This window comes from Amblyomma mixtum, chromosome 3 (genome assembly GCF_055824585.1).
Source record: "Amblyomma mixtum isolate Tamu chromosome 3, ASM5582458v1, whole genome shotgun sequence".
Taxonomy (NCBI): Eukaryota; Metazoa; Arthropoda; class Arachnida; order Ixodida; family Ixodidae; genus Amblyomma; species Amblyomma mixtum.
Genome location: NC_143014.1, coordinates 49455003 through 49481945, shown reverse-complemented (window position 1 = coordinate 49481945; position 26943 = coordinate 49455003). Strand labels below are relative to the sequence as shown.

The 26943-nt window shown below is 44.8% G+C and overlaps 2 protein-coding genes and 1 long non-coding RNA gene across 12 annotated transcripts in view; 2 read left to right on the top strand and 1 right to left on the bottom strand.

The window, feature by feature from the left end:
* The window catches only part of LOC149350144 (uncharacterized), a 33646-nt gene extending 7431 nt beyond the window's left edge, over window positions 1-26215 (bottom strand). The window contains exons 1-9 of one of the 9 annotated variants that reach the window (XR_016290251.1): window positions 26106-26215; window positions 25876-25968; window positions 24643-24739; window positions 24448-24568; window positions 23856-23968; window positions 23166-23244; window positions 19118-19182; window positions 17051-17180; window positions 11307-11427 (exon numbers count right to left, since the gene is read on the bottom strand). This is a non-coding gene — a long non-coding RNA (uncharacterized LOC149350144). Of the gene's footprint in view, window positions 1-11306; window positions 11428-11473; window positions 16457-17050; window positions 17181-19117; window positions 19183-20591; window positions 20661-23165; window positions 23245-23855; window positions 23969-24447; window positions 24569-24642; window positions 24740-25875 lie in introns of those variants that run through there. The other 8 variants (XR_016290245.1, XR_016290248.1, XR_016290243.1 and 5 more) reach the window with 8 other exon arrangements.
* Window positions 1-26943, top strand: part of LOC149350138 (deoxynucleotidyltransferase terminal-interacting protein 1) — a 280102-nt gene that overhangs the window by 89737 nt on the left and 163422 nt on the right. The gene's annotated exons all lie outside the window — the stretch shown is intronic.
* The window catches only part of LOC149350121 (uncharacterized), a 602760-nt gene continuing 585135 nt past the window's right edge, over window positions 9319-26943 (top strand). For both annotated transcript variants that reach the window (XM_089579110.1, XM_089579107.1), the window contains exons 1-3: window positions 9319-9557; window positions 12021-12859; window positions 23186-23224. In XM_089579110.1, the coding sequence (XP_089435236.1) occupies window positions 12815-12859; window positions 23186-23224 (84 nt within the window). In that variant the 5' untranslated portion in view covers window positions 9319-9557; window positions 12021-12814. The remainder of the gene's footprint in view (window positions 9558-12020; window positions 12860-23185; window positions 23225-26943) is intronic.

Sequence of the window (26943 nt, the reverse complement as noted above, 5' to 3'; positions counted from 1 at the left end):
GCCATCATACCAAAGCCAGGCAAACCGCTACACCTAGATCAATTGCGACGGACCTGGTTAGGTTATATCGCTCTCACATATTGGCGCAAAACTGCTTCCTACAAAAAGAAAAGAAAGGAAGACCCATCTCATTCAGCACCGCGCTCTACTTGCGTTTGTTTCAAAAATGACTTAGTAGCGTGTGACAGGACCTGATTCTCGCGAACCTCAGCTCTACGGGATGCAGTGCTACGGTTTACAACCATGTCCGGGACTTCGTGACAGGTAAGCGACCTTCACCCTCGGTCACCTCACGGCCCCACTGGTCTGTGTTGCAAATCTGGGTACACCGAGTTCAGTTCTATACCCTCTACTTTTCAATCTTGCGTTCATGAAACTGCCAGCCCTCCTCCTCACTATTCCGCAAGCCAAGCATTCCATCTATTGAAAATAAAACTTCTTTTGGGGCTAGTTGGCGAATTTTGAACCTAAGAAAAGGAGCAGCGCCAAAGCATGCAACCCCAGACGAAGAAAGGAGAAGAGAGAAGCGCTGACTATCAAATGATTATTATTCAAGGAAGGCACACCTTAAATAAGGCGAGGAACAGAGGTGAAGAGGAGGAGAACGAACACTCGTGAAAGATAACAGCAAGCCGAAGCAAGCAACAAGACATAAAAAGTCAAACGTTAGCTGCGTCTAAAAAGTCGACATCTGCTACAAAGAGTAATAATGAGGGAGTGCTGATGCAAGTGTCGCCACATCTTTTAATATAGCACGCTTCCAGGCTAACATGCGCAGTCTTGTCGGCACTCTTACCTAGAATCCTAGTCTCACCCAAACGAGCCACGCATCCTCTGCACTTACGTGCGCAACCAAATGTGCGTACTTATCTTTTAATTGACTTAAATTTCGGGCATGTTCCCTCAATCATTCGTTGATGCAGCGGCTGGTTTCGCCTACGTAAACCTTTCCACATGTCATGGGAATGGCATAAATCACGCCTGTTGAGCACTTCACAAACGGAGTGTCATGTCGTATCTGGCATCCTCTTTTTTTTTTTTTTTTCGGGGGGGGGGGGGGGGGAGCCGCAAATGCGTTGGCATAACTCTCCCAGAATGTTGGGTGCCGAAAATGTAACGGACGCACCATGCCTCTTGGCCACTTTCTTGATGTCGTGCGATGTCTTGTGCAAGTATGGCAACACGAGCCATAAAGAGCTACTTCCTTTTTCGCTAACTACCGGTGAACAAATTCCGCGTCGCAACGACACACGTTTTGCTGATCACAATAACTTCTTACTCCCTAAACATAACACTAATTATGGTAAACAAACAGTTCGTTTCTCCGCTACCACTTTATGGAACTCATTACCTGTTACCATTAAGCAATCATCAAATATCTGTGCCTTTAAATCCGCTCTTCGTCAGTTTTCACAATCCCTCTAATAGTATTTCTCATGGTAAATGGTACTAGTGTGATGGACCGGTTTCTTAAAATGGCCCTGGGTCCACACTGGGCATGAGGAGATTGATGCACAGACTCCAAGAATGATTTTAGAATATGATTTAATTAATTGATCTGGCTTGATGCCGCTTACGGGAAATGCAGTAGGGCTCGTCCACGTCGGGGCTCAGTCAGCTTGTGGCACGGGCTCGACGAATGGCTGGATGTCTGCTGCGGCCGGACTGGGAATTCTTCGCGGCTGTGCGGCGCTCGTTCTCGGCCAGGCGTTGGAGGAGCTGCCAGGTGCTGAAGCGCGCTGTCGGAGGCCGAACGCGAGCGAAGGCTAGACCCCGGGCTCCCTGGTCTACGCGCCGCCCCGGTCTTCTGCCTTCCTCCGTCTCGTCCGCCCGCTCGAATCGTCCCTCTCTGCCTATTCCTCCCGTCGGCTCCCCCTTTTAAGCCTTTTGCTTCTTTCTTTCTTCAGCCTCCCCCTTCGCCGTAGCCGCTGGCTGCTTCACGCCGCCCCCGCGGCGCCGCCCGCTCGCCGCTTCCTTTTGTTCCCTCCGCGCAGATCTCCCTCCTCGTGACAGCGTCGAGCCCCCCTCCGTGGCGACGCGAAGCCAGTCTGCCGCTTCCCGGGAAAGTCGTTGACCGGGTCCACTCCGCGCAGCTCTTCCCTGGAATCTTCGTGACAGACTTAATCCCCACCGTAGGAGTCGTCGACGGCCATCCTATGCGCTATGTGGCCTTGTTCCTCCGTGGCGACACGCCGCCAGGATGGCGCGGTCTGCCGCTTCCCGGAAGTCACTGACCGGGTTTGTGCGGCCACTGGTGTACGCGCACGAATCGTCACACTAGTTTTGTAATTTATATCACTCTATGATTTTTGTTTTGTGTTGTTCTGTACGATTTTAGGTGTGTAATCATTTTTCATTCAAATAAGTTTTTGCATTATTTCCTGTATCTCACTTTCTGCTCTTTACTGATGCTAACATCTTTATAATTTTTGCATCTGCTGCCCGATACTTATTCTTACAGTTGTTCTCACAGGAGGTCCCGTCCACAGTCTCTGACTTTGGGACCTCCTTCTGTATTCCAGTGTTTTTTATTCTTGTACCATAAACATGCAATAAACAAACCTTGAAACCTTGAAACGACAGGCTTATCGGGTCTCCGATGATCACCATCCATTCTTCTTGTTCGATTCTTCAGTTTCTGATTTAGGGTTTCAAGGACAGTAATCAAGACCGAAAGGCGGAAACTCGCCGCCAAAAGCCGGCTAATCTGATTTTGAAAACTGCTTTGCATCTGATGCGGGCACAATTTTTTGAGCAAGGATTCCATACAGCGCAACGCAATGGCTCTTTTGACAGTCTTCGAGTGCGCCAAATCATAAGGCTGCAAATCCTTTTTTGCGCGAGGGTATTTGCCCCAGAAAACATGTCTCGCAGAGAACGTTAGTTTAAATCTAAAAACTGTGAAACAGCTGCGTCAGGTAGTTCGTTGGTAAATTTTAGCCCGAGTCCATGTTTGTTAAAAGCGTCTAAAACTTCGCCCACTGTAGAGGGGAAGGCGAAGGTCGTCTGCATTTTTAAAAGCTCTAAAAAATCGTCAACATATCTAAAAACCTTTAAAACTAACCCCCACCCATTAAAATACCTATCTAACTGCTGATCTACTTTTGCTAAAAAAATATCGCACAAAATTGGAGCCACGCATGACCCAATACAAATTCCATTGCGCTGCAAGAAAGGCAGGATGTCAAAGACGATAAAAGTAGATCTCAAGTAAACCTGCAATAAACAGACGAAATTATCTACTGCCACGACTGATGAATTCCGGAAAGACACGTCGCCGTTTGCTTATACATTATTCCCCAGCCAACACAAACTGATTTCGAGGGACCGAATAAAACAGGTCTTGCACATCTACAGAGAACCCAAAGCCAGTATCATCTGTGCTGGCGAGAAAATGCGTGACATCAGCAGATTTTTTGGTAAGGAAAGGATCATTCAAGGCGAGCACTTTTAGTTGATTTTGCAAAAACTGGCTAACATTTCTCTGCCACGATCCTTCCTCGCTAACAATTGTACGAAAAGGGAATTCTGGTTTATGGGTCTTGGCTGTGAAGAAAGCATTTAGGCTATTACCCCTACTATTCAGTATATCCCTGACAAGTGAGCCAAGATTCCAACCCTTACAGAAGTTCATGAACTTTGTCTTTACTCTAACGGAACTTTTTTTGACAGGGACAAAATCCTTATTAATTGCCGATTGCGCTTTTTGATTGTACATTCCCTTCGGCAGAACAACAAACCTCGTCTCCTTGTCGGCTTGAACAAGCATAAGTTTATTTTTCTTAAACAGAGATACCACATCATTTAGGTGTCTTTTGTTGTTCTGCGCGGCTACATCATTTGCAGAGCACTTCCGCAGACAGTCCCCACCTTCCAGAAGACTACGGTTTTGGTCCTCTTCATTTCTTGCTTTCAAGGCCATTTTTCTGTTCACTTCAATCAGCTCAGGTGCTTAAACACTACGCTCCAAGCCAAATTTATGGCCTTTCTGCAGGAGGCGCATTACATTTTCAGGCAAGGAAACATTTCCCAGGATGGTTACACTTTTCTTCCTATTTTGTGTGACTTCCTTGTTCCCTAAGCAACATCAACATGTTCAAGACGCATCTCCAGTGGTACTCCGTGAGGTGAGCAGCTGTTTTTCTCAGTGACGCTAGCTCCCTGGGAGCGAGCCATACGGGGTGGTCAGCATAGCAAAGCAAACGAAGCCAGACTTGAAAAAGGCGGACTTGCCGCCACAGTTCTGGTCGCATTAACCTGTACAGTCTTTTAACGTGTCCTCAGGACGGTTGTACAGGGCCGAAGAGAGCACTTACTTCTTGCGGGACCAGGCCTTTGCGAATACAGAAGGCGTAGCATTTTGCTCTGCAGATATAGAGTCCACGATGTGGATGAGCAAAAGGTCATTGCAGCTTGAAGAGGGACGAACACAAAAGGAAGGGCCCACCGAACAAAGATACTTCAATAAAACTTCTTTTTGGGATAGTTGGTGCATTCTGAACCTAAGAAAAGGAGCAGCGCCAAAGTACGCAACCACAGACAAAGAAAGGAGAAGACACAAGCACCGACTATCAACTGAATTTTATTCAAGGAAGGCGCACCTTAAATAAGGCGAGGAACAGAGGTGAAGAGGGGGAGAACGAACAATCGGGAAAGATAACAGCAAGCCCAAGCAAGCAACAAGACATAAAAAGTCAAATGTCAGCTGCTTCTAAAAAGTCGAACTCTGCTGCAAATAGTGATAATGAGGGAGTGCTTGTCGTCTGCTTTTGCTGTAGGAGCTCGTTTGGTTTCTTTGCTTGTAGATAAAGGAATATACATTAGAATCAACCGCTCAAAAATGAAAAGCAGTCGCTAAGTAGTTTTCACGGTAGTGCATCACGCTATATTTGACTAAAACCCAGAGGAGGAAAGTTGAAAACACTCCTGACGGTAGCTTGGAATGGCAGTGTTTGCTTTCATATTCTCTTCTTTAAGGCTTGGCTTTTCAATATGACGGAGGAAAAATGTTGCCTCATCAGCTCAATCAAGAGCTCAGCGCTGAAACTATGTTCTACCACAATTTCATGCTCATGCAACACATAATCTGCTGCAACACACTGCGAGAACCACACTGAAAAAAGCCTGTGAGAATTAGGCCTAAGTGGGGGCTGTAACAGGGTGGCGACACTACCAAAGGGAGGTCTGGAATGGTTAGAGCACTGGAGGCTTCACAGGAGCAGTTCAATTATGCCGCTTACTGTAGCGGAAAATGCACTCCTTCATTATCCCTCTTTGCAGCAGAGATCGAATTTTTAGAAGCAGCTGACGGTTGACTTTTTATGTCTTGTTGCTAGCTTGAGCTTGCTGTTATCTTTCACGATTATTCGTTCTCCCCCTCTTCACCTCTGCTCCTCGCCTTATTTAAGGTGTGCCTTCCTTGAATAAAATTCAGTTGATAGTCAGAGCTTGTGTCTTCTTTCTTCGTCTGTGGTTGCATGCTTTGGCGCTGCCCATTTTCTTAGGTCCATCTATTGAAGGTAGGTGTGTGGGGTTTAGCGTCCCAGACTGCACACGCCACAGCACATATCCTAAGTGACTAGCAAGCCGCCTGTCGGCATGCCTATACAGTCGACTGCATGTTTCACCGATACTCGCTCATGCCAGAAGCCCCGGTACTGAGCGCGTTCATGCGCAGGCCCGCGAACTTACTACACTTATACCCCGAGCTTACAAGTATGGAGCGGCATTCCTGGGCCATCCCACTTTCTCATACTTCAGCCACATCCTCTGACATCGCGTAGACCAAAACTATTCCCCACCCCACCCTCTCATTCCCCATCATGAGGGCGCTATATTCCGCCAGTTGCGAATCGGCTCCTTCCTCACACTCGTTCATCGTTTACGACGCCACAGTAGCACCCGTCAGTGTCGCCGCTGTAGTGCGTACCCAACCCTCTACCAGGTAGTACTGGCCTGCCAAGCTACCCACCAACCCCACAACGACTACCCGGGAGCAGCCTTTACCAACACCACGGCTGCGGGTAATCACTGGTGGCTGAACTGGCCGATACGACTGTGGCTGCCTATGGATCCTGGAATAAGGACTTCACTCGCAACCCAATCAAGATCAAAAGAAGTTCATTCTCTCAGGGTAAGTGCTTGTGTGTTCATACCATCCTTTTATTGCGTTTACTCCTTCGCTGAAAACCTGTAGTCTGTGTGTGCATGTGGAGCCTCCACCCTCCCAGCTCCAGCCCATCGGTAAAATTCACCTCCCACCTACAAGCCTCCACCCCACCCACCCACCTACCTATAGACCCAGAAGATGCTTCCTCCTGTGGGTGATCCACCCACCGTCCACGAGGGCACACCGAAGGCACCTGCCGGGCCTCCACCCACCCCTTCTCACCCACCCGCTCATCTCCATCCTCCAGATCGAATCTCTCACCGACCAGAAGCCCACGGAGCAGCGGAACGAAAACGCAACGGCGAAATCAAATTCAAAGACGCAATGGGAAGGCGATCATGTGTCAGTACTTCGATTCAGCATCACGCGGGCACGTATCGGCCTAGGATACCACTCCTGCGCACAATCGCACAATCAGCCCCCCCCCCCCCCTCTCCTCCCCCCCCCCCCCCCCCCCGCCCCTCGACCTCTTTTGACTTCCAACTAACTATCCACGGAAGCGGCATCACGCGGTCAACCAGCGGAAGGATCACTTGAACAGGAGCCGCCGGTGTACGCACTGCAAAAAACGTGTGTTCTTGCACACAGGGCCAGGAGGGAATACTGAACACACAGCTTGCACGTGACGTCACGTCAGTGGGTTCACTGTGCGGCGGCAGTGTTCGCTTGGCTGCCGCGCGCGCTTCGAGGCGCGGATACACGAGCACGTTCCGTGCTGCGATCGGCTCCTTTCCGTTTTCTGAGTGGAAATGCTACCTCTTCCGAATGCAAAGCCTCTTCATGATTGCTACTAATCACAGCTAATCGGATCAGTGAGCGTTCGGTGCGGGGAATAGGTTCGGCACGCGAGAACGCCGACCCCTCACGATGCGCCAGAAACAGAAAAGAGCGCCGACATACTCCCAGTGGTCATTGAAACTCTCTCGGATCTCCGAATAAGATCCGGACGTCCAGATGCAAATTGGTCATCATGGGGACAACCACCGGATATTATATATTGGGCCGATTCTAAAATACATTTTCCTTTCTCCTGCGGACGTCCCTAATTCGTTTGTGCGGGGCACTTTGCCAACTTCTCTAGCCGGATTTCGTTCAAATTGGAGTCACGAAATTGCGCGCTTTGTTTTGAGCATTTTTGCGCTACAAATGGCCACATATATAAAACAGCCTGAAAATTTAAGCTATGGGGTTCCATCTAGGTTTATTTTATTGACCTCAGCGTTAGTAATTGGAATTTAGAACTAGTCCTTTCTTAACACAGCAAACGGTATAAACAGAAAGAAACTCAACCTGCCGATCGGGTGTTATTTTTGGTGGACATATACACAGAGATGACTTTCTGGTCTGGCTCACCACAGTACACAAGTTAAGATGCGAGCCCGTGAGGCTTCTGTAGCTGCTACAAAATGTTACCCCCGGATTTTTGCGCTCAAGCAATACCAAGCATATTCCTTTTGCGGACCGTCTCAGGTGCCAATCAAGCAGCCGACCACCTGGGTACGATAGGATTAGATTGCGTGATTTACGAAGCAATTACTCTAAACTTAGAGGTACTTTTACATATCCTTAATGATTGTTTTATGAATGGAGATATACCACCAGGTCTTAAGATCTCAGTTCTAAGACCCATCCACAAGTCCGGAAAAAGTCCGTTTGCATAATGCCATTCATTAGCATCATGATGAAGAAAATTGTGTATCATTCTGCGACATCTTTTTATGAGAAATATTCATGTTTGAGCACTACACAGTATGGTTGCCATCGTAATATTGATACACACGAGCTTCTCGAAGATTGCTGTGATTTCACCAACGGTAGCTTGGTGAGAATCGGCGTGTTTTCGGGTTGTTCTTGGATTTATGGAAAGCGTTCGATATTGTAAAGCACTGTTTTGTTAAATAAGTTAGAAGCCGCCGTAGTGGTACAGTGGTCATGGTGCTCGACTGCTGACCTGAAAGACGCCGGTTCGATCGCGGCCGCAGCGGTGGCGCCCGTGTACTGCGGTGACCGACATTTCCGGAGCTCTTCACTAAGGCGTCCCTCATAGCCTGAGTAGCTTTGGGACGTTAAACCCCCATAAACCAAACCAAACTAAATAGTTAGAATGTGTTGGGTTCAGCGGCCCATACCAAGATTTTTTCTCAATCTTTCGGAGCGTAAACAAGTAGTAGAAACAAAGATGCATTCAGTGCTTTTTCTGATATTCAGTATGGCGTTCCTGGAGGTTTGGTTAGGTCTCTTCTTGTTTAATATATATGTAAATGATATGGCAGACCTCAAAATAAGTGCGAAATTATTTCAGTACGCTGATGACACAGGCCTAGTGATATCGCATGAATCAAATCCACTGGAACTGAAATTACTTCACTACGATGTCAAAAAATTAAATTTTTTCTGCAAACCAAATATACATAAAGAAAAAACTGCGTTACTACGTTTCGGAAATCCGCACAAGATGGTGGAGCAACTGTTCAATTTACGAATGTTCATCGGTGCAGTACTCCAAAAGTGATCCAAGGGCGATGCGGCATGCGAACTGCGGGAGCTGGTGGTTCATAAAAATGGCGGACACATATCTCGGGATTCCTTTTACTACCTTCAGTGCAAGCTATGCATGTATACCATCGACGATACCAAACACAACTGCGCATGAACAAAATATCGATTAACTATTGCTCATCATTGCGCTTCGGTCCGCGTGTTTACAAGAGGCTCCAATTTTAATGGCGCCACATGTAACAGCGATTGCCGATATTCAGTGCATTGTTCATTAGGCACATATGCTTGTGATGTTTCTAACACGCTGGAACTTAAAAAAAAATGGAGGCACCGTATGTAGTTCAACATTGCTCCTATCCCAAGCGCCGAAAAAGAAATTTGAGTATATTCCTTAGGTGCGACAAGCTTGACGCACAGCTATCCTGGCACAAATGACTGTCTATTAGTCGTACGATCAAAAACAAGCACTAGTAGCTCAACGAAAAGCCCAGAGCAAAGTAACGCACTCACAGGTACCACTGTTCCTCAACCGCGGGAAACTGTTCGCTATACTAGTTGATTAGGGACATATAGGACCCATGTGGGGATTTTTGCGTTGTCTAAGGACAACATTTGACGGCGGCTCCCTCCCCGTCCATGTTTTGCCGGTATCTTGTAGCGTGTGGACGCGTTCGTACGTGCTGCAGCATTCGTTGCGATTTATCACGGTACCAGGCTTTTCGAATAACATTATGTGCGAGCTCGTGGAAGTGAAGTTGCGAGGTCGCCGTCTGCCCTGCTTTGTCGATGAAAGTGGAAAATGGCGCCTTTTCGTCGATGTTAGTAAAACGTTGCGGTTCAAAAAAGGAAGCCATGCCGGCCAGCTCACTTGCTTCTGTCAAAAAGCAAGGTAAACTTTTCTGACTCAAAATTCTGCTCCGCTGCTGCACGGAACTGCGTGATTTCAATCGTTGGTAAACCCAGTCTGTTTTGGCGCGGGCTCCCTCTGTTAGACTCGCAAAAAGTTGATACATGCTTATTCTTTTTGTAATGTTAGATAACAACTGGTTACTGCATAATCACCTATGTTCAGGGCCCATGAGTCAGCGGGATCCAACCTAGTTTTTATGTTCATGAATGATAACTGGCGTGCAAAGAGTGACAGTCAGGAATTTTTTTCGACTTCCGAGCAGAAGACCATGGCTGCTGCACCATGCAGCGCACCTTGAATCTCCAAACACAGAGCTAGCAGTGGCATGGCCCTGATTATTGAATGAGAGCGGCAGCTCATCAACACAGCTCTCGGCCGCGTTTCTTTTGCCACGCAGTATTAACGAAGTCCACTGTTGACGCATGTAGTCTAGCCTCAACACACTTTTCAGACATAGGGGTTATTTATTTAGTTTTCAGCTGCATGCATGGTGCATGATGCCATCAAATTTAAAAACGCCGTTCGCAGCGGAAGCTTCGTTCCAGAAGCTTAGCAGCTATGGACATAACTGCGTGGCGTCAACGGCTGTGACATTATGACATTGTTTTTGCTACGAGAAATGAGGCAGACAGGTGTAACAAATGTTTTTGTTTTGTTTAAAAAATTAGTGTTAAAAGCCGCCTAATTAAAAACAATCACAAACGAGAAATTTGCGCGTTTATTGCCTGTTTTCAATCTAGTCTAATTTTAATCGCAAGTTTTCTTTATGCATTTCGCACAGAAAAGAATACTTAGTTGCCGCTGGCACATTCCATGCTGTGCTGCTGATATTTACCCAACCGTATGGCACCGTGTTGTATCTTTATCTTTTTTTTTTCCACTGATAAAACATGCCCTTCTTTCGATTTGAGTTCAAGGAAGTTGGCCTATCATGCCATTTTTAAAAACCTGCAAATGACATCCGAATGCCATGAAGGGTGGCAAGCAGTGAGCAAAACAAAGGGAAGAGCTGGGTGGCATTGTGGCCCTTCGGGCAGCGATTCTGAATTTGGGGCAGTTGTGTGCTACACCAGTCAGGACTGTAAAGCGACACCTGGGCAAGCGTATAGCAAAAATACAGCAAGGCGGTTGTATGCTGACACAAGTGACCAAGTTCTGATGAAATTTTGTTCACTTGGTGACACGCATAATTACCTTACCCTCAAAAAGCCAGAAGTGACATTACAGCATGTTGAGCAAGAGAAAGTGTATATTCTGGACCTTGCAAATGCTCTCGGATCTTGCTCTTGGTTCTGCATGGTGGCTGCCTTTAATATTAAAGAAAATGAAAAGGACCATATACAATTGCTTATGTTCCTTATTTATAATGCTCAACTGTGAACCAGTATAACATAGATTTGATGTGAACAAAACAATAAGCAACAATTGGTTGATGAAGCTCAAATAGCAGTTTGGTTAATTTTCAGTTACAGAGAACAGTCACAACTCTTTGTTGTTGGTAATGAAATTTGAAATGACAACTCCCATCAGCTAACATCTCAGTATTCAGATTTTTATTATTGTACTTCTCTCTAACATTGCTATGGCACTGCATTCTTAAAGTAAGAACGAGCATAGCAGGTGCTCTTCATGTACTCCACTTTATTGAAACCTTTTACTTCAGTTGATGTAACGGAGGTAACCTCCATTACTTCAGTCTGAAAGGACCATGCAAATCACAGGCACCTGCTTTTTTAAGGACAACCCTTTATTTATAGTGACTAGCAACTAGTTTCTTGAAGTCAATGTGAACTTGTGAACAGATGAAATGTTGGAGTCTTCAGCCACCTAATGCAGACAAAACCAATTCCTGCATGAAATGAAAGCATTTCTTTCAGCCAAAATTTTACGGCAATACTTTCATAATATATGCAGCATATGAATTTTTGTTTGTGCTCGTAAATCCAGTCAAATAAAGACACATTATGCGGTTTCCATCCTCCTTTGATACTGTGAGCCATTTGTGACATTTATGCACTGTGCTCAGTTTTACTTTTAGGATGCATTAAAAAAATGTCAAATATAATTTCTGAAGCCCTCTGAAATACTCATAATGTACTTTTCATGTTACTGCCCCATTCATTTGTGTGCTGTTATGTGATGAAGTCTAGATAGGAGCTCTTTCAACAAGTGGGAACTATTCTGTTCAAAAACCAATGCTGCTGGGAACTTGCCTGCCTTTCTACTGAGTATGGGTATCCCCCAGCGAGATGCTTAGCTTTCTGACCAAACCCAGCAAAAGCCTGAAATGTGTTTCAGCCTTCAGCAGGGTGTGCCAAAGCTGATCAGGAAGGGATGTGAAGAGATGCAACAGTAACAGTCTACAACCTTGTTCTGCCACTTTCTAGAAGCATGAACACATAAGAAGCACAACAATTAATGTTTGACAAAATTTTCTTCCAGGTGACTAGACAGCAAAACACTGTACCAGGAAAAGCCATGCAAGCAAGCAGCGTTCAACATACAGCCCAAAATCTGTTTTCCCTTGCTGTGCTCCTTTGTGAAGTGTTGTATCATCAAACACATTGGCTTCCCAATTTTCGATTTCACATGAGTGGTGTGAGGCGCTGTACAGTTTACCATCAATGTGGCTGCGAGCAGTTGCTGTACTGTCGAACAGAAAGTGAAGTGGCATAAATACTGCAGTACCCATTCTTTTGTTTCTCGTGCCAGTGTGGTGTTTGGAGAACAGCCTACAAGGCAGTGTGATGTGTCCAGTGGAGTGTTTGCTGAAAGTGGTTTGCATGCTTGTGCTTCTGGGCTGTGCCTTCAAGTGATGGGAAAAATTTCAGAGCACCGCAAGCAGTGGTCAGTGGAAGAAAGGCCTGTGTTAACCTCCGATAAGGTGGTGATGTGCAGCGAGCTGTGGTGTGGACGTACAAGAAATGTGTGATTGTGCCCCCCAAATTTTTGTGGGTAATGTGATGTGATGCAAGTTCTGGAAGAACAAAGCTTGAGAACAGCATATGGCCGGAAACGTGGAAAAGATTTTTCCAGTGCAAAGCAAGCGGGTTGAAGTCTAAGTGGTCGTTCCAGTGATGTGCATTTCCGTTCTTCGCACTGACGCAAGTGCTACTGCTGGCTACTTCTGTTTGTGGCCACTCTACCACAAGCCATAGCTTGAATGAGGTGGACATAGCCATTGACTGTGCTGTGATAGACGCTCCAAGCTCATCAGGCATGCCACCTCTTCCAGCATGGTCTCGGAGCAAGTTCACACAGAAGGCTCTGGCCATGACAAGGTATGCTAAAATTCAAATCTTTTACTCCTTAGCGTGGTAGTTTCTGTAATCGTTTCGCTCCTACGTCATCATGGTGGCAGTGTTTTCTCTATAGATGCTGCAAGTTAAGCAAGAAGTGAGACACATTTTACAAGCTTCAGTGGTGTCCACTACATTAAAAGTACTCCAAAGTGCCTTCTGTCGACGGTGCTGCTTCTTTGTCTGTGAGGCTGTCTTCTCTTCCATCAGGTGTGCCAGTGTACTGCGAAGTACTGGGGAAGCACATGCAATGCCTATAATGTGCAGCTGGTCAGACTATGTCATGCTCTTTTTCATTATTTTTCTGTTGATGCGATAATATATGCTCTCATCTTCTTTAGCTGAAGAAAACTGGTGAAAACCAGCATTTTCGCTGACAAATAGAAAAAAAAGAACATACTGGCATAGCAGAAACGGCAGTGAGAGGATGGAAAGGTATAGAAACATGCACTGGATGTGGCCAGCGAGTGTGTTTCAGTGCTGCTTTGTGAAATGCTGCATTTGTTCCTGGACCTATTACGAAGAGGAAATTAGTATGATCGGAAGCTTATCAAACTGGTAGCTGACAAGCTGCTGCGCACCCGGTGCCCTTGTGACCTTAGGTACCATATTAAGAGGCTAAGCACACTTGCCTTGTTTCCACACAGCTTAAAAAGGGGGGGGGGGGGGGGGGGAGGCATACAACACATATAAAGCATGTGGTTCTTACTATTTATGTGCATAGCATGTGCCACATTGCAGTGCCTTAATGGCAAAGGAGATCGTCGAAATCATAATATTTAATATCTGAATCTGCTCCAGAAATGCTCGTTTCATGCCAATGGTGTCAAGAACCAGCAGCGATTTTCAGCAGCCAGACTGGGCACTGCCTTTCCGAATGGTTGGGCATTCTGTTTGAACTTAGCTCCTCTATACTTGTGAGTTAGAGTTAACTGCGCGAAAGGGTTAGGACACCAGTAGACACATTTATGACACTTAGAAGTGTAGTGAGATACTTGTGAGATGGTTTGGTTTGTTTGGTCTACGAGGTTTAAAGTCATGAAGCGACTCACGCTGTGAGGGACGTCATAATTATAGTGGCTCTGGATAATTTCGACTACCGGGGGTGCCTTAACATGCACTGACATTGCATAGTTCATGGGCCTCTAGCACTTCGCCTCTATCGAAATGCGACTGCCACGGGCAGGGCTGAACCCATGTCTTTCGGGTCAGAAGCCAAGCACCACTGCGTAGCAAGCACCACTGAGCCACCACGGCAGCACTTGGGAAATGAATCCAAAATAAGATGTCTCTGAGTGTTCTAGGCTTTTCGCATAGGAAAAAAAATGAAAACAAGCAGCATAAGTGAAAGAGAATTAATAATTGTACTAGGGGCAACACTTTCCATTTTGCTTCAAACAAGGTTGTAGGTGAGCATGTGAATTAGGTGCACTAACAGTTTGGTTTTCACGTTGGTTCCCGTGTTCAGATGCTTTGTTCACGGAGAGAAGTTGTTCAGATAGCGGTAATGGGCTAATATGCCCATATATGTGAAATTGGTCGTTCTTTACTTTACATATATAGATCCTTAGGTGTCCTCATATCACTCCTAGTGGAGTGGTGTAGCGGTTAAGTGATGCATGGGGGGACTGCTGGTAGCTTTCCAACTCTACAAATGGCAAAGGGATTACGGGAAACCTCGTGGAGTCGCCTTTGTTATGTTGCTTGACCCTGCCCTATTGGCAACATGCATGTGGAGCAACGACAGCGTGAAAATACATGGCTGTGGGCTGCTCTGGCAAGGCAGCAGTTACATGCAAGTTTCTGTAGCATGTGTGTAAAGCGTGGTTCTGATTGGTAGCATCCAATCTTGCCTCTGGCCGAAAGAAATGGGCAAGTGAAATGCTATTTTCTCGCATCTTTTTATTCTGAATTTTCAAAGTGGAATAACTTTTGTTTGTGTGCTCAGATTTTAGTAATTGCTTGCCATAGTGTCTCTAACGCATGAGAAATCTCTTTAGCCAGAATAATTGGCAGGGAAAACAATGTTGCAGTGCCCCTTGAAGCCGTGAAACAGTAGCAGCCGGCTACAGTGATGAGAGGGGTAATTGCGACGACATAGAGATAAAGCATCATCCACTCCGTGTAGGAGGCTCGTGGTTAGAATCCCGGTGCCACTGCAGTTCTTAACCAGTAAAAGAAAATAATAGTGGAGCGTTGATGTAACTGAACAACAAGGCCTGGGGTGCTGCCTGATGCCAATGAGCTGAGAACAGTGATGCTATGCTAGTTGAGGTTCAACCACATTACAAAGGCTCACTGAGGGAACAATGAAAAGCTTGGCCCTTAAGCAGAACATGGCCCTTAGCAGAACACTAGTTGCCTACCCTGGTGTAGAGCTTGCCCACCACCTCCTGTGGAAAAGGTTACTTAACCCCTCATCTCGGACCACAATGTCTGCGGAGCAACTAACCAAGGTGGCGTACAGATATGTGATGCACTGAGGGTGCTAAGAATCTCTGGATCCGGAAGGACTGTCACTACAGACTAAACCTGGCAACGTTTAACTCCAGAAAATTATCGAGTGAGGCTTGCCTAGCTGTGCTATTTAAGGAGCTTTCAGGCATTAAATTGGATGTCATAGGGATCAGCAAGCTTTTGAGGACAGATGAGGCATATGCAGAGTTAAACGAAAACGTATTCTGGTTCTCTGGAGAGGGGAGAACTAGATGTAAATTCTTGATTAATAAGGATATAGCTGGCAACAGTGATGAATTCATCATCAGCTTTAACGAGAGGGTGGCAGCTATCACAATTAAGGTCTACAAGAGGTTTGATCAAGTTGAAGGTTGCCCAGGCTTATGCACAGACATCCACTATGACGGTTGAAAGGTTCCATGAAGACATGAAGTCGGCAGTGAATAAAGGAGAAATGCAGTTTACTGTACTGACGGGTGACTTCAGTGTTGTGGTCGGGATGAAGCAGGCAGATGAGCATGCTGTAGGGAACTATGGCATAGGTGCCAGGAATAACAGGGGAGAATTATTAGTAGAATTTGCAGAACAGATTAATTTGAGAACCATGAAAACCTTCCTCTGCAGATGCGAAAATAGGAAATGGGCACGGAAAAGCCCGAATGGAGAGATAAAAAATTAATTAAATTTCATAATGTGTACCCACCCGGCGTTATGCAGGATATGGAGTTGCTAGGCAAGGAGAAGGTATAGAGATCATAGAATGATAAGGTCTATTAGCCTACGTTTAAAAGGGAATGGGAAAAGCTAGAGAGGGAGGAGGATGTCAAAGTTAATGGTAAGAGGGAAGTACAGGAGCTCACAATCCAGCATTTAGGTTATGAATGAGAACCTTACCAATATAATCATGAATTTTGCAACTGAATTAGGGAGCAGGAGGACAGAATGTTTATTTCTTTGAGCCCTTAGCTCAGGGCACCCTCAGTGGCGAGTGGTTGGGCTGGTGGCTTTGGAAGGAGATGGGCCCTGAGAGCCTCTTGTCGTTTTTTCGTTGTTTGATGCGACTGATTAGTGCGTCTAAGGTGGTAGTTCTGTACGGAGGCTCCGAGGGGGAGAGAGTCAGTCCTGCCAGGAAGTGGGGTGGTGAGAGTAAGGAATGGCGATGAGAAAGCACTGGAGTGAGGGTTGAGTACCAGGGTAACACCAGTAAGAGTGTTTGCTGTGGGTGTATCTTCCACAGTAGTGGCAGGTGGAGTGTACACAGCATTGCAGGAAGATATGCAAAGTGGGGAGAGGGAAAGGTGTGCATGTGTTCATGCATGGCAAAGTGTGGTGTCTTGTTCATGCCTGAAGGAGGAGTTGGGACGGACAAGATGTTCATAGTCTGTTGAAGACATTGGAGGATATTCATGTATTGTATATGGGCGAGTTTGAGTGAGAAATTTTGGGAGCAGGATTGTGGCCAGCAGGTCACAGGTCCTGGATGAGAGTAAGTGTAGGAGAGAGTTTGCCTGTCTATTGCCCATGACATGAGCGTGGCCAGGAATCCAATGAAGGTGAAAGAAGATGGAAGGGTAGATGGGGATGAGCAGAGAGAGAGTTGTGAAGGGTGTCAAAGAGATGCGTGGAAAGGGTGTTCTCTTTGAATACTCAAAAGACAGTCTGAGAGTCTGAAAAGGTGGTGATGTGAGGAGGTGAGAGGAAGGATTGAGTACAGACCTTTTCAAAAAGTGGTCCATGGGAGCTGCCATATTGTGCGCTGGGCTGTGCTCGCAGTACAGGAAAGAGTTCGGCACGAAGCTCCCCCACGTTCCCAGCACAGCCCAGAAAACCGGTTTTGCCGGGGGTCCTGAAAAGGTTTATAGAGAGGGCATGGGATATAGCGAAGCACATGGCCTGAGCTTCTAGATCTTCAGAGTAGGATTGTGAGCGTGAATGTGGGGCAGTAAGGCAGTATAAGGCGGAGTAACCGGGATCGGTATCAGGGTCGTGATTGACATCAGTGTAATGTATGGCGTGTTGTGCGCGTAAGTCATCAAGAAGTTGGTTGTGGAGGTGTGCCTGATGTTAGCGACGAGCAATGTTGGAGTCAAGGTGCATGTTTTCGGGTATGGGATCAACACTGATGTGGGAAGGATGGCCCACGGTAGGTACGTGGGGGGTTTGGGGTTGAAGTGGGAGGTATTGTGGCCAAGGGAGCGGATGTTACGTCGGCCCTGTTGGGAAGTTTCAGGGCACTGCTGTTGTCTCAGGCGGCATATGTCAATTCACTCTTCAGGGATGGTGAAAGGATAAACTGCTGAAAGTAAGCAGGGTAGGGAGGCAGGATACTAGCAAACTCTCCCATGAGATGAAAGATATACGTAAAAAATGCTGCAGCATGAAACCTATAGATAAGGTAGAAGTAGCAGAACTGTCAAAGCTAATCAATAAATGGAAGGTAAGTGACATAAAGGAGTTTATAAGGAGAGAATTCTCGTGCAGGCTGTAAAGTAAGGGCGCAGCCTCAAAACAGCAAAGAGAAAATTGGGCATAGGCAAAAGTCAGAGGTGCGCATTTACAGAAAAAAAAAGGAGGTCAATGTCTTTAGTAACTTGGATAAAATAGTTAAAGCACTAGACAGATTCTATATGGATTTGTACTGTGACCAAAATAATAAGAACAAAGTCAGAGGCAGTGATGCCGAGGAAACAGATATTCAAAGGGGTAATCAAAGAGGAAGCTAGGAAAGCCTAATGACCAATGAAGGGGGGAAAAACTACAGGCGAGGATCAAATAACTGCTGATCTGGTGTAAGGCAGTAGAAAAATTGTGCTAGAAAAGGTTGCTACGTCCCATAAGCAATGCCTTGTCACCTTGAACACGATAGAATCAGGCTAGAATGCTGGCATTGTTTTATTTCAACAGAAAAGAGGATATCAAAGAGTTGAATAATTATCAGCTGATGAGCTTACTACCCCTTTCTTACAAGGTATTTACTAACCTTAAAGAACCATAGCAATCTTGGATGTCAGTCAACCAAGGGAGCCAACTGGTTTACAGCAGGGGTACTTAACAATAGAGCATATCCAGACCATCAGTAAGGTTATAGAGAAATGCGTAGAATATAACCAAACTGTACACAACCTTAATACATTCTCAGAAAGCGGTTGATTCAGTTGAAGCATCAGAAGTCACACAGGCATTGCATAACCAGGGTGTGGAAAAGGCATATGTAAACTTGTTAGTTCTATTTGTAACAGCTGCAACGCAACCATAGCCCTCCACAGCAAAAAGCAATAAAATATTTAAGAAGGTTGCAGGCAAGGTGACGTGATCTCTCTGCTGCTATTTACCATATGTTTAGAGGAGGAATTTTCAGGGTTGGATTGGGGAGAGCTGGTTATGAGAGTTAATCCATGGCAAAGATCTCAGTAACCTTCAGTTGGCTCATGGCATTGCTGTACTAAGTAACTTAGGAAAGGAATTGCAGCACATGATTAAGGGACTAAATACCAGAAGCAGAATGGTGGAACTTAGAATTACACTTAGAATTGATTTGAAAAAAAAGTAATGTTCAGCAGTGTGGGAGGGAACCAACAGTTTATTGTAAGTAGTAATGTTTCGGAAGTGGTAATGCAATGTCGATCTACCTAGGGTGCAAGCAGTATCTGCAGATCTAAACCATGAGAGTGAAATAGGTTAGAAGAATGGAGTGCAGTGTATTTGGCAGGTGCTCCCGGGTCATGTATAGCAGCCTGCCATTATCCCTAAAGTAAACAAAAGGTGTACCTTGCCAGTACTCACCTACGAGGCAGATCTTCGTAGTATAATGGAAGGGCTTGATATTAAATTCTGGGCAACACAGTGAGCTGTGGAAAGGAAAATGATGGAGGTAATATTAAGAGAAAGCAAGAGAGCAGAGTGGGTTCAGAAACTAATGTGAGTTAACGATAACCTTGCTGAAGTCAAGAAGGAATGGAGATGGGTAGGGCATGTATTGTGGAGAAGAGATAACGATAACCAATGGCCCCTTTAGAGTAACAAAGTGGACTCGAAGAAGAGGTAAATGTAGCACGGAGTGGCAGAAAATTCAGTGTGTAGCTGAAATTAGGCAACTTGTGGGTATAGCCTGCTGCTGGTGCCTCAGGAAAGGGTTATTGGAGGTCGATGAGAGAGGCTTTTGTCCTGCAGTCTAGAGGTGTGCCAATAGTACTCTTTCTAAAGTGAATCGAATACGATCAGTGTAGCTAAAAACTGAATCAAATACAAATCGAATAGTGATAGAACAGAATCCAATACAAATTGAATATTTGTAGTAATATTTGCTAGTTGTGCGAATACCCATACAAAACGAACAGTTATGCGAAACAATGAAGCGCCAGTGGTACTGCTGTACGGCACTATACCTTATGGAGTTCAAGCTATAGCTGTTAAAAGACGCAACACTAAACTCTACTAAGGAGTCGCAACATGGAAGTCAGTATATTAACTCCATGACTGTCAAGTTATACATACAGGAAAACTGTTTTTTGCTACTGATGATGAAAGAGAATGAACTAGAGCCACACCTCAGGATATGAGAAGGGTGACAGCTGCATATGAGCCGTGGCCTCTGAGATCAGGCATCAGGGCAGGATTTGCTGAACTTGCCTGAGCCCTGCCATGTCGTCCAATCTTAGGGGCCACGTATGAACATTATGAGTGCCACCCCGCAAGGGTCATTTTTGGAAATGTCGTCAAAGAAAAATAGGGCAGTCTTATTCGAACCTCGTGCCAATTACTCGAAAAGTAGAGAAGGCATTTGATTCATTTCGAAAATTTTGAACATACACAATATATTTGATTCGTTCGACTAATTGAATAGGAGGGTGTTCGGTTCGCTACTCAGAATTTCCAAATGTTCACCACCCCTACTGCCATGGACTCTGTGGGCTAATGCTGATGATGACAGTGATGAGAGTTTACAAAGTTTTGTAATGAATGTGAACTAACTACGTTGATGGGATGATGCGACTATATCAAGTGTTTCAGGGAAGACTAAGTAATTTTCAAAAATAGGTTTTTTGAGGTAAAAATATGGCTTTTGCGACATAGTATTATCACTGTTGGCAGACACCAGAAAACTGGTGACTCGTCTTGGGTAGTTAGCTGGTTAACTAATTTTTAATAATTAACTTTCTTACTAAGAGAGTAAGGCATTTGCAAGTTGCAATTAGAGATTGTAGCCGCTCATTAGTAACAGCCAAATCAGTTTTTAGAATTTCCAAAATGCAATTACCCTTGGTGCTGTGACTCGTCAAAATTTTGCTTTTTCGACTAGTTGCGTGCACTGGAGAGGTTGCTTTGCCTGCAAAAAGGAAATGTATTTTAGCACGATGTGGCCAGAATTTGTTGGATCATAGCACCATGGATAATTGCATTTTTGAAATTATAAAAACTGATATGGCTGTTACTAACATCCGGCTACAAATCTATGATTGCAACCAGTTACCTGTGATAGTTAAAAAGTTCATTATCAAAAATAGTCAATCAACTTGCTACTTAAGACCATCCTCTGGTTTTTCTCGTGTCAACCAACACTCACAATACTATGCTGCAAAAGCCATATTTTTGACTCGAAGAGCCTATTTTTGAAAATTGCTTGAAGCCTTCCCTGAAACAGCTAATATAGAGCAACAGCAAAATGCCTCAAATATACTGCTGGACTGCCCCTGTACATGCCAGTTCTAGGAATATGAATGACATTTCATTACGTTCCAGTGAAAAGAATGGAGGCAGAAGTCGGGTAGTGGCAGCTTATTGCATGCACTGGATTGTTGCCATTACAGTTTCTCTGGCAGTGATCGATGTTCATGTAGCTGCATTACTTTGTTTATGGAAAGGATGCCAACACTATTTATAGCCTCGTAAATATTAATCAACGCTTACAAAAAACTTAAGTAAACAGTGATAAGCACAGAAAAAGGCTCATGCATTTGTTGTTGTTATGCATGACACTTGATTTTATGGTTTGCTCAAGGAGGCACTATAAATTAAGGGGCCAAGAAATGGATTTTGGTAACAGTTGTAATGAAATGCACGAGATAGAATATCCTCTTGTCAGTGAAAAGGGTGGTCCACTGTTAGGGTGAACACACAAGTGTGTGGCCGCATTAATCGGAATGGCAGTGTACTCGTAACAGCTGTGCATCAAAGCAGAGTAGTGCATCGAAGCAAACTGGCACAGAAAGAGAAGGATCTGGAGGTGGTTCTTCGCGTTGTCTGTACTTCACTTTGATGTACGGCTGCAATGGGCGCACTGATGCTCCTAAGAGCACTGCCACACACTCACATGTTCACCTTAAGAGTGAACCACCCTGTAAAAGGACGCATAATAGTGATGTTCTGCATCAAGAGCAAGCACAGTTTGTGAAATACGATTTCGCCTGAACTAGTGTGGTCATTTTTTTTTTTCCTTCATTGGTTTAAGCATGAATTCCAAGAAAAATAGTGCACATACTTTGGTGCTTCGAAATACAGACTATAGAGTTTGCTGAAAAATAAAGCTCAGCAAAGGTGGGAAGTGAAACTCATATGCTTGAATTAAGAGGCAAGGCTAAAAACATGTTTTATATCTCATTTTCAAAGGTTTTAACCGTCTTCCTACTGTAAACACATCCTGCTTGTTGTATGCAATAACAGGGTACAGACACAAAATTTCGAATGCAAACAAACAATATGATTTGTTTCAAGGGAGTAAGGAGATGCCTTCGAGCAAGTTTGAGTTGTAGGCATTGAGTGGAACATAATTTAATATGATTTTGAATGTTGTTCGAGGAGCTGCTCGGCATTTCCATCAACATCAAGTGAGGTCAAGGTGCACTTGTTCTCAGGGACCACCAGTGCTTGCTGGCGACACTGAAGTCGCCAGCAAGTGTAGTAGGTCGTAGTTGTAGTAGTAGTAGTTGGTAGTAGTTGGCCGGTCGGCTGTGATGTCAAGGTGCATCAATCACTTCCAGCTCTGACAGATGCTAATAAAGCTGGTGCAAAATCACTTGAAATTAGTTATTAACACTGCACACTAGTGTTCTGAGCTCATTTTCATGATTTCTAGGCCCGTAGGTCTCTTTCAAAGCAAAAAAAACAGAAACCCAAAAACTTTGTGGCTGTACCCGGGACGCTAGTTTCAAATGATAAAAATCTCTAAAAAAAATTTATTTTTAGAAAACATCATACATATTTGCTACCTATAAGGTCTTTTTAATTACATCCAAACAAATCTTCTCCAAAAATGGCCCAGTGACTTTAAATGTCACCGCAGGTAGCAAAAAAGTGGCTGCTTGTGCAACTTCAGTGCCAGTTTTCTCAAAGGTGTTTTTTGGCCAGACTTCTCTGCTTGTAGAAAACAGCGCAACAATGGCTTCATGAATTTTCAAGCAGTTTGTCACCTTGTGTTCCTTGATAAATTCATTATGCAGGTTCCTACTTTCTAATTTTTTTAAAATTTCTTTATGCAGGTTCCTACTTTAAAATTTTTATTTTTTACTCTGAAACTACATTGACGTGACAATAATGAGGGCTGTCACAGTGTCTCAGAGGTTATGGTGCTCAATTGCTGACCCGAAAGATGCAGGCTCGATCCCAGCCACACATTACATTACATTACATTACATAGGAGTAATGTATTTTTGCTTCTAGGCTACAGATAAACTGATCTATTCCCATTTTTTATATTTCGAATTCTAGATATATCGAACTATTTCGTGATTCCCTTTAAGTTCAGTGTATCCGGTTTCGACTATTGCAAATCTTTTCAGTAGGGTTGTCAAGTCTCACTTGAATTTGTAAGAATGCTTATTTTACTCTTTATTACCTCCTTCACGTCGACGTCAGGTGGGAGAGCCTTTCCACAGATGCAGAGGAGGACACAAGGTGAGTTTTATGATGAGCCCCTGCACGATGCATGAAAAGTGATATTTTAAAGGCCTGCCTTAATCTTTTCAGACATGTGTCATGTTCTACTGCAGGCAAAAATCTGAAAATCTGTGTGTGTATCTGAACCCTCTATTCCACAAAAACAACATGACTGGCTCAAAAACCTTAAAAATTTACGTATGCCATGCACTTCCATGTTAGCAGGTTTGTGGCCTTATTCTTTATGAAACACGTTTGTGCCCAATGAATTATTTTCTTTATTATCCGAAGCTGTTTCCTGAAGAAAACATAGCTAGTGCCCTTCAGTAAAACATTCCACCGCATCAGGGAAGAAAGAAGTAAGACCACCGTGGAGCACTTCCTATTATGTGCATCGCAGAATTTCACGATGTCCATCTTTATTTCTTGTTATGGAAAAGTGATTATGTTTTCTATAACAAGAAATAGAGATGCCATAATTTGTAACCTTCAGTTAGCTTTGAAGTATTCTGAAGTTTAAAAGTGTTTAAGAAACATTATTATTCATAAAGAGTTTAGAGAAATTCTCACTCAAGACACAAGAACACATAAAAATGTAAAAATGTAGGGCATATGCCTGGTACGCCATAATTCATGTACATTTTATTACCTCCGAGGTAGTGCTGACATAGCCATTTTTTGTTTGGTGAACTTGCTGGATGTTCTCCTTGTCACTCATGGCGACAACTATACGGATCCCGTTAGTGGTCGTTTCACAGGTTTCTGAAAGAACAAGCGATTATAATACTCTGAGCTAGAGTGCTACATATAACATGCAGAGTGTTATGGATTGTGTTAGGGCTAGTAGCTAATCCATTATTTTTTACAACTTCATGGATGCCAACCTATTTCTTTGTCCCATATATTCAATGAAAATTATTTCCTACATATTCATTTTGAAGTGAGAGGCCACTATTACACATATTTACGTGATAAATGCACCATGCACTCAGTATTCCACAGTTCCCATGTACAAATAATGTGATTTCCAAGAGAGTGTGATAAATGCTTGGTCATCACCACTTTCATGATTTTGGTTTGCAAGCATCACACAAGCCATGGTGGGCAGAAATTTCGTACCTGCATCCCAGAACACATTAATCAGAATGGAGAGTTCTGTGCATGCGCGTACACGTGGCCCCTCATCAGAAAGGCTCCATTACTCACATCAGGTGCATATTACCAGCTCTAGCATTGCATACCTTATCTTCATAGCAGATCTCACTGCCCTGTTGTCCCAAGCACTGGTGTTGCTGTAGCATAATGTGGCTTGTTCTAGCTTGGTTGTCATTAACATACCTAGGCTTGTTCAAGATGAAGGACCTGTTCAGAATGGCAAATTTTAGTAGCTGTTTACAGTATTTTCCTGTCAAAGTTGAAAAATGTGACAGAAAAACCTTATAATGAAGCTTGTATCAACAGTTAGAGCAGCCTGAGGTGTTCCAAAACTGCCAGGAATACATGGTGTGTGCAGTTAAAGTACCAGCTGCTATTCTGCAATCAGAAGCAAACAAAATAGGAAATTTAGTTCACTACAGGTGCCTGGAACAAATGGTGCTTTGGACAGGATGTGGCAGTATGTTGATTCTGCAGTTTTTTTACTATGGTATGACATGTACTACATAAAAGATGGGATTTGCACCACCTTTAGTATTCACAGCATATTACAAAGAGACTGGCCTTGGTCCATGGTTAAAATTTTGAAAGCAAGTTCAGCTTTTTGCTGATTGCAGTGGTTCTGATGTAGATACCCAAGTCGCGCACCCTGCCATGAAGTCATGCTGCCGCTTGTGCATGCTCGTGTGAAGAAAACCCGCACTGTGTGAGGTGCAGTGCTGCACAAATATTTAGCTGCTGCTATGCATCTATTGGTCGAAGTTTGCTGATGGTTGTTGCGCGCTGACAACAAACGCTGCGTTGCTTGGACATCCCGGCCATGTTTTGTATCCCCCTTGACCGGCTGCCGACTAGAATTATTGGAATGCATTTTCGCGGCTCCGACATTTTTTTCGGGAAGCTCCAGCTGACCTTTTATGCCAATCTGCAGGCTCCTCACGAAGCCCTTGCTTTAAAAGGATCGCATTGAAAGTTGGGCATAAACAAAACGAAGGGTTAACAATTTCGGCGATGGTACTTTGCCTGGACATAGTTGAAACTGGTGTCTGCGCGAATGAATGGCTGCATTCACGTGATGGCCATTCCGTTTGCGGCTCGCGTGGCACATCCATTGCTCCATCGCCTGTCGCTCTCCGCTGGGGCTCGGCTAGAAAGTAGGCCCGCCTGGTTACCATCGGATATTCCTTTCCTCGCGCAGGACGCCGCTACCAAGGCACTGCGCGCACCTCCGACGCTGTGTTTCGCGCCTTTTACCCCCAAATCGCGCCTAATTAAGAAATATGCCGGAGAACTCGACAACAGTTTTGTTCGATTTTCGTTGTCTTTATAAATCGCAGTTGTAGGGTTTTAGCACCGCCGGACAGCCGTACGGCCGTCCCTCCGTACGGCCAATGCGGTAACGCGTTGCCCTTGCTACCGTTGCCGCGCTTGCCCAGCCACACTTGCCGTACTGTAGTAGTTTCCATAGTTAGCGTATTTACCCTCTGTCGGAGCTAAAACTCTGTTATACGCACCTCATGTTAACAGGAATGTCAGTCTCCGAGCTGCTTTTCGAGCTGGCTTGAACCAGACCCGCAGACTCGTTCGTGCTCTTCCGCAAAACAGGGCTGGGGGGAAACCGCGGCATCGTTCAGCCATTGAACCGTTCCCATGTGGGAAGGCGGTTATGCGATCAAGGCACCCAAAAGTGTTGAAACGTGTCATATTCAGAGGCTCATTCGTAAAGACAAAATTTTATGCCTGCCTTTCGCGGCTTCACAATTGTCCCAGTGTGGTGAGATGGCACTCGAGGAAAATATCTGGCCGAAATCGGACGCTCATATGTTTTCATCGAGTTGGGCTTATTTATTGCGCCTGAGAAGCGTAATCCACAATGTGGGCAAGTTTTAGGTGCAGTAATAAATTGGAACAAACATCTTTATTCGCAATGATAGCAACCAGGCGCTTACACTGCTTACACCGTATTCAGCCTTTACCAGCAACAATCCGGCCACATTGACACAAACTTTTTGTGTCGGCAATTTACAAGACAAAGTATTAATATAAACAAGCGCTCATTTTTGTTTTGAAATGAATACTTCGGCATGCGAAGCGACGTCTTGTATTTTGAATATAACTGCTAAGCTCAAAAGTCTGGCAACACAAAAACGGGAAAGTCTGGCCACTTCGTCATAGTTTCTTTTCACGCATGCGCGAACTTCAGTGGAACGCGGTGCGCGGCGCGCTTTACGAATGCGAACAGATTGGATGGATTGGATCCCTTGCTGGCCTAGAGGAGGAGCCCACCGCGGGGAGGGGGAACATACCCCAATCCGCGCCTAAGACCTCCTCTGACCTCCTCCTTCCCTTGCTTTTGGCAAACTAGTGGCGAGTTTTATTTATTCCGTGGGCAGGAATGTGACTGCAGCCACTTGAGTTGAAAGTCCTTTATTGGGTAATTAAGGCGCATGGCCTTGAGAGGGGGTGACGAGGAGTAGACAGAGTCTGCAGTTTTCACGATCTTCAGTCACTTCACATTGCTCTGATCAGGCCACAAAGGGAGCCATATCTTGCAGACACCATTCGGGCATCAGGATCAGTTA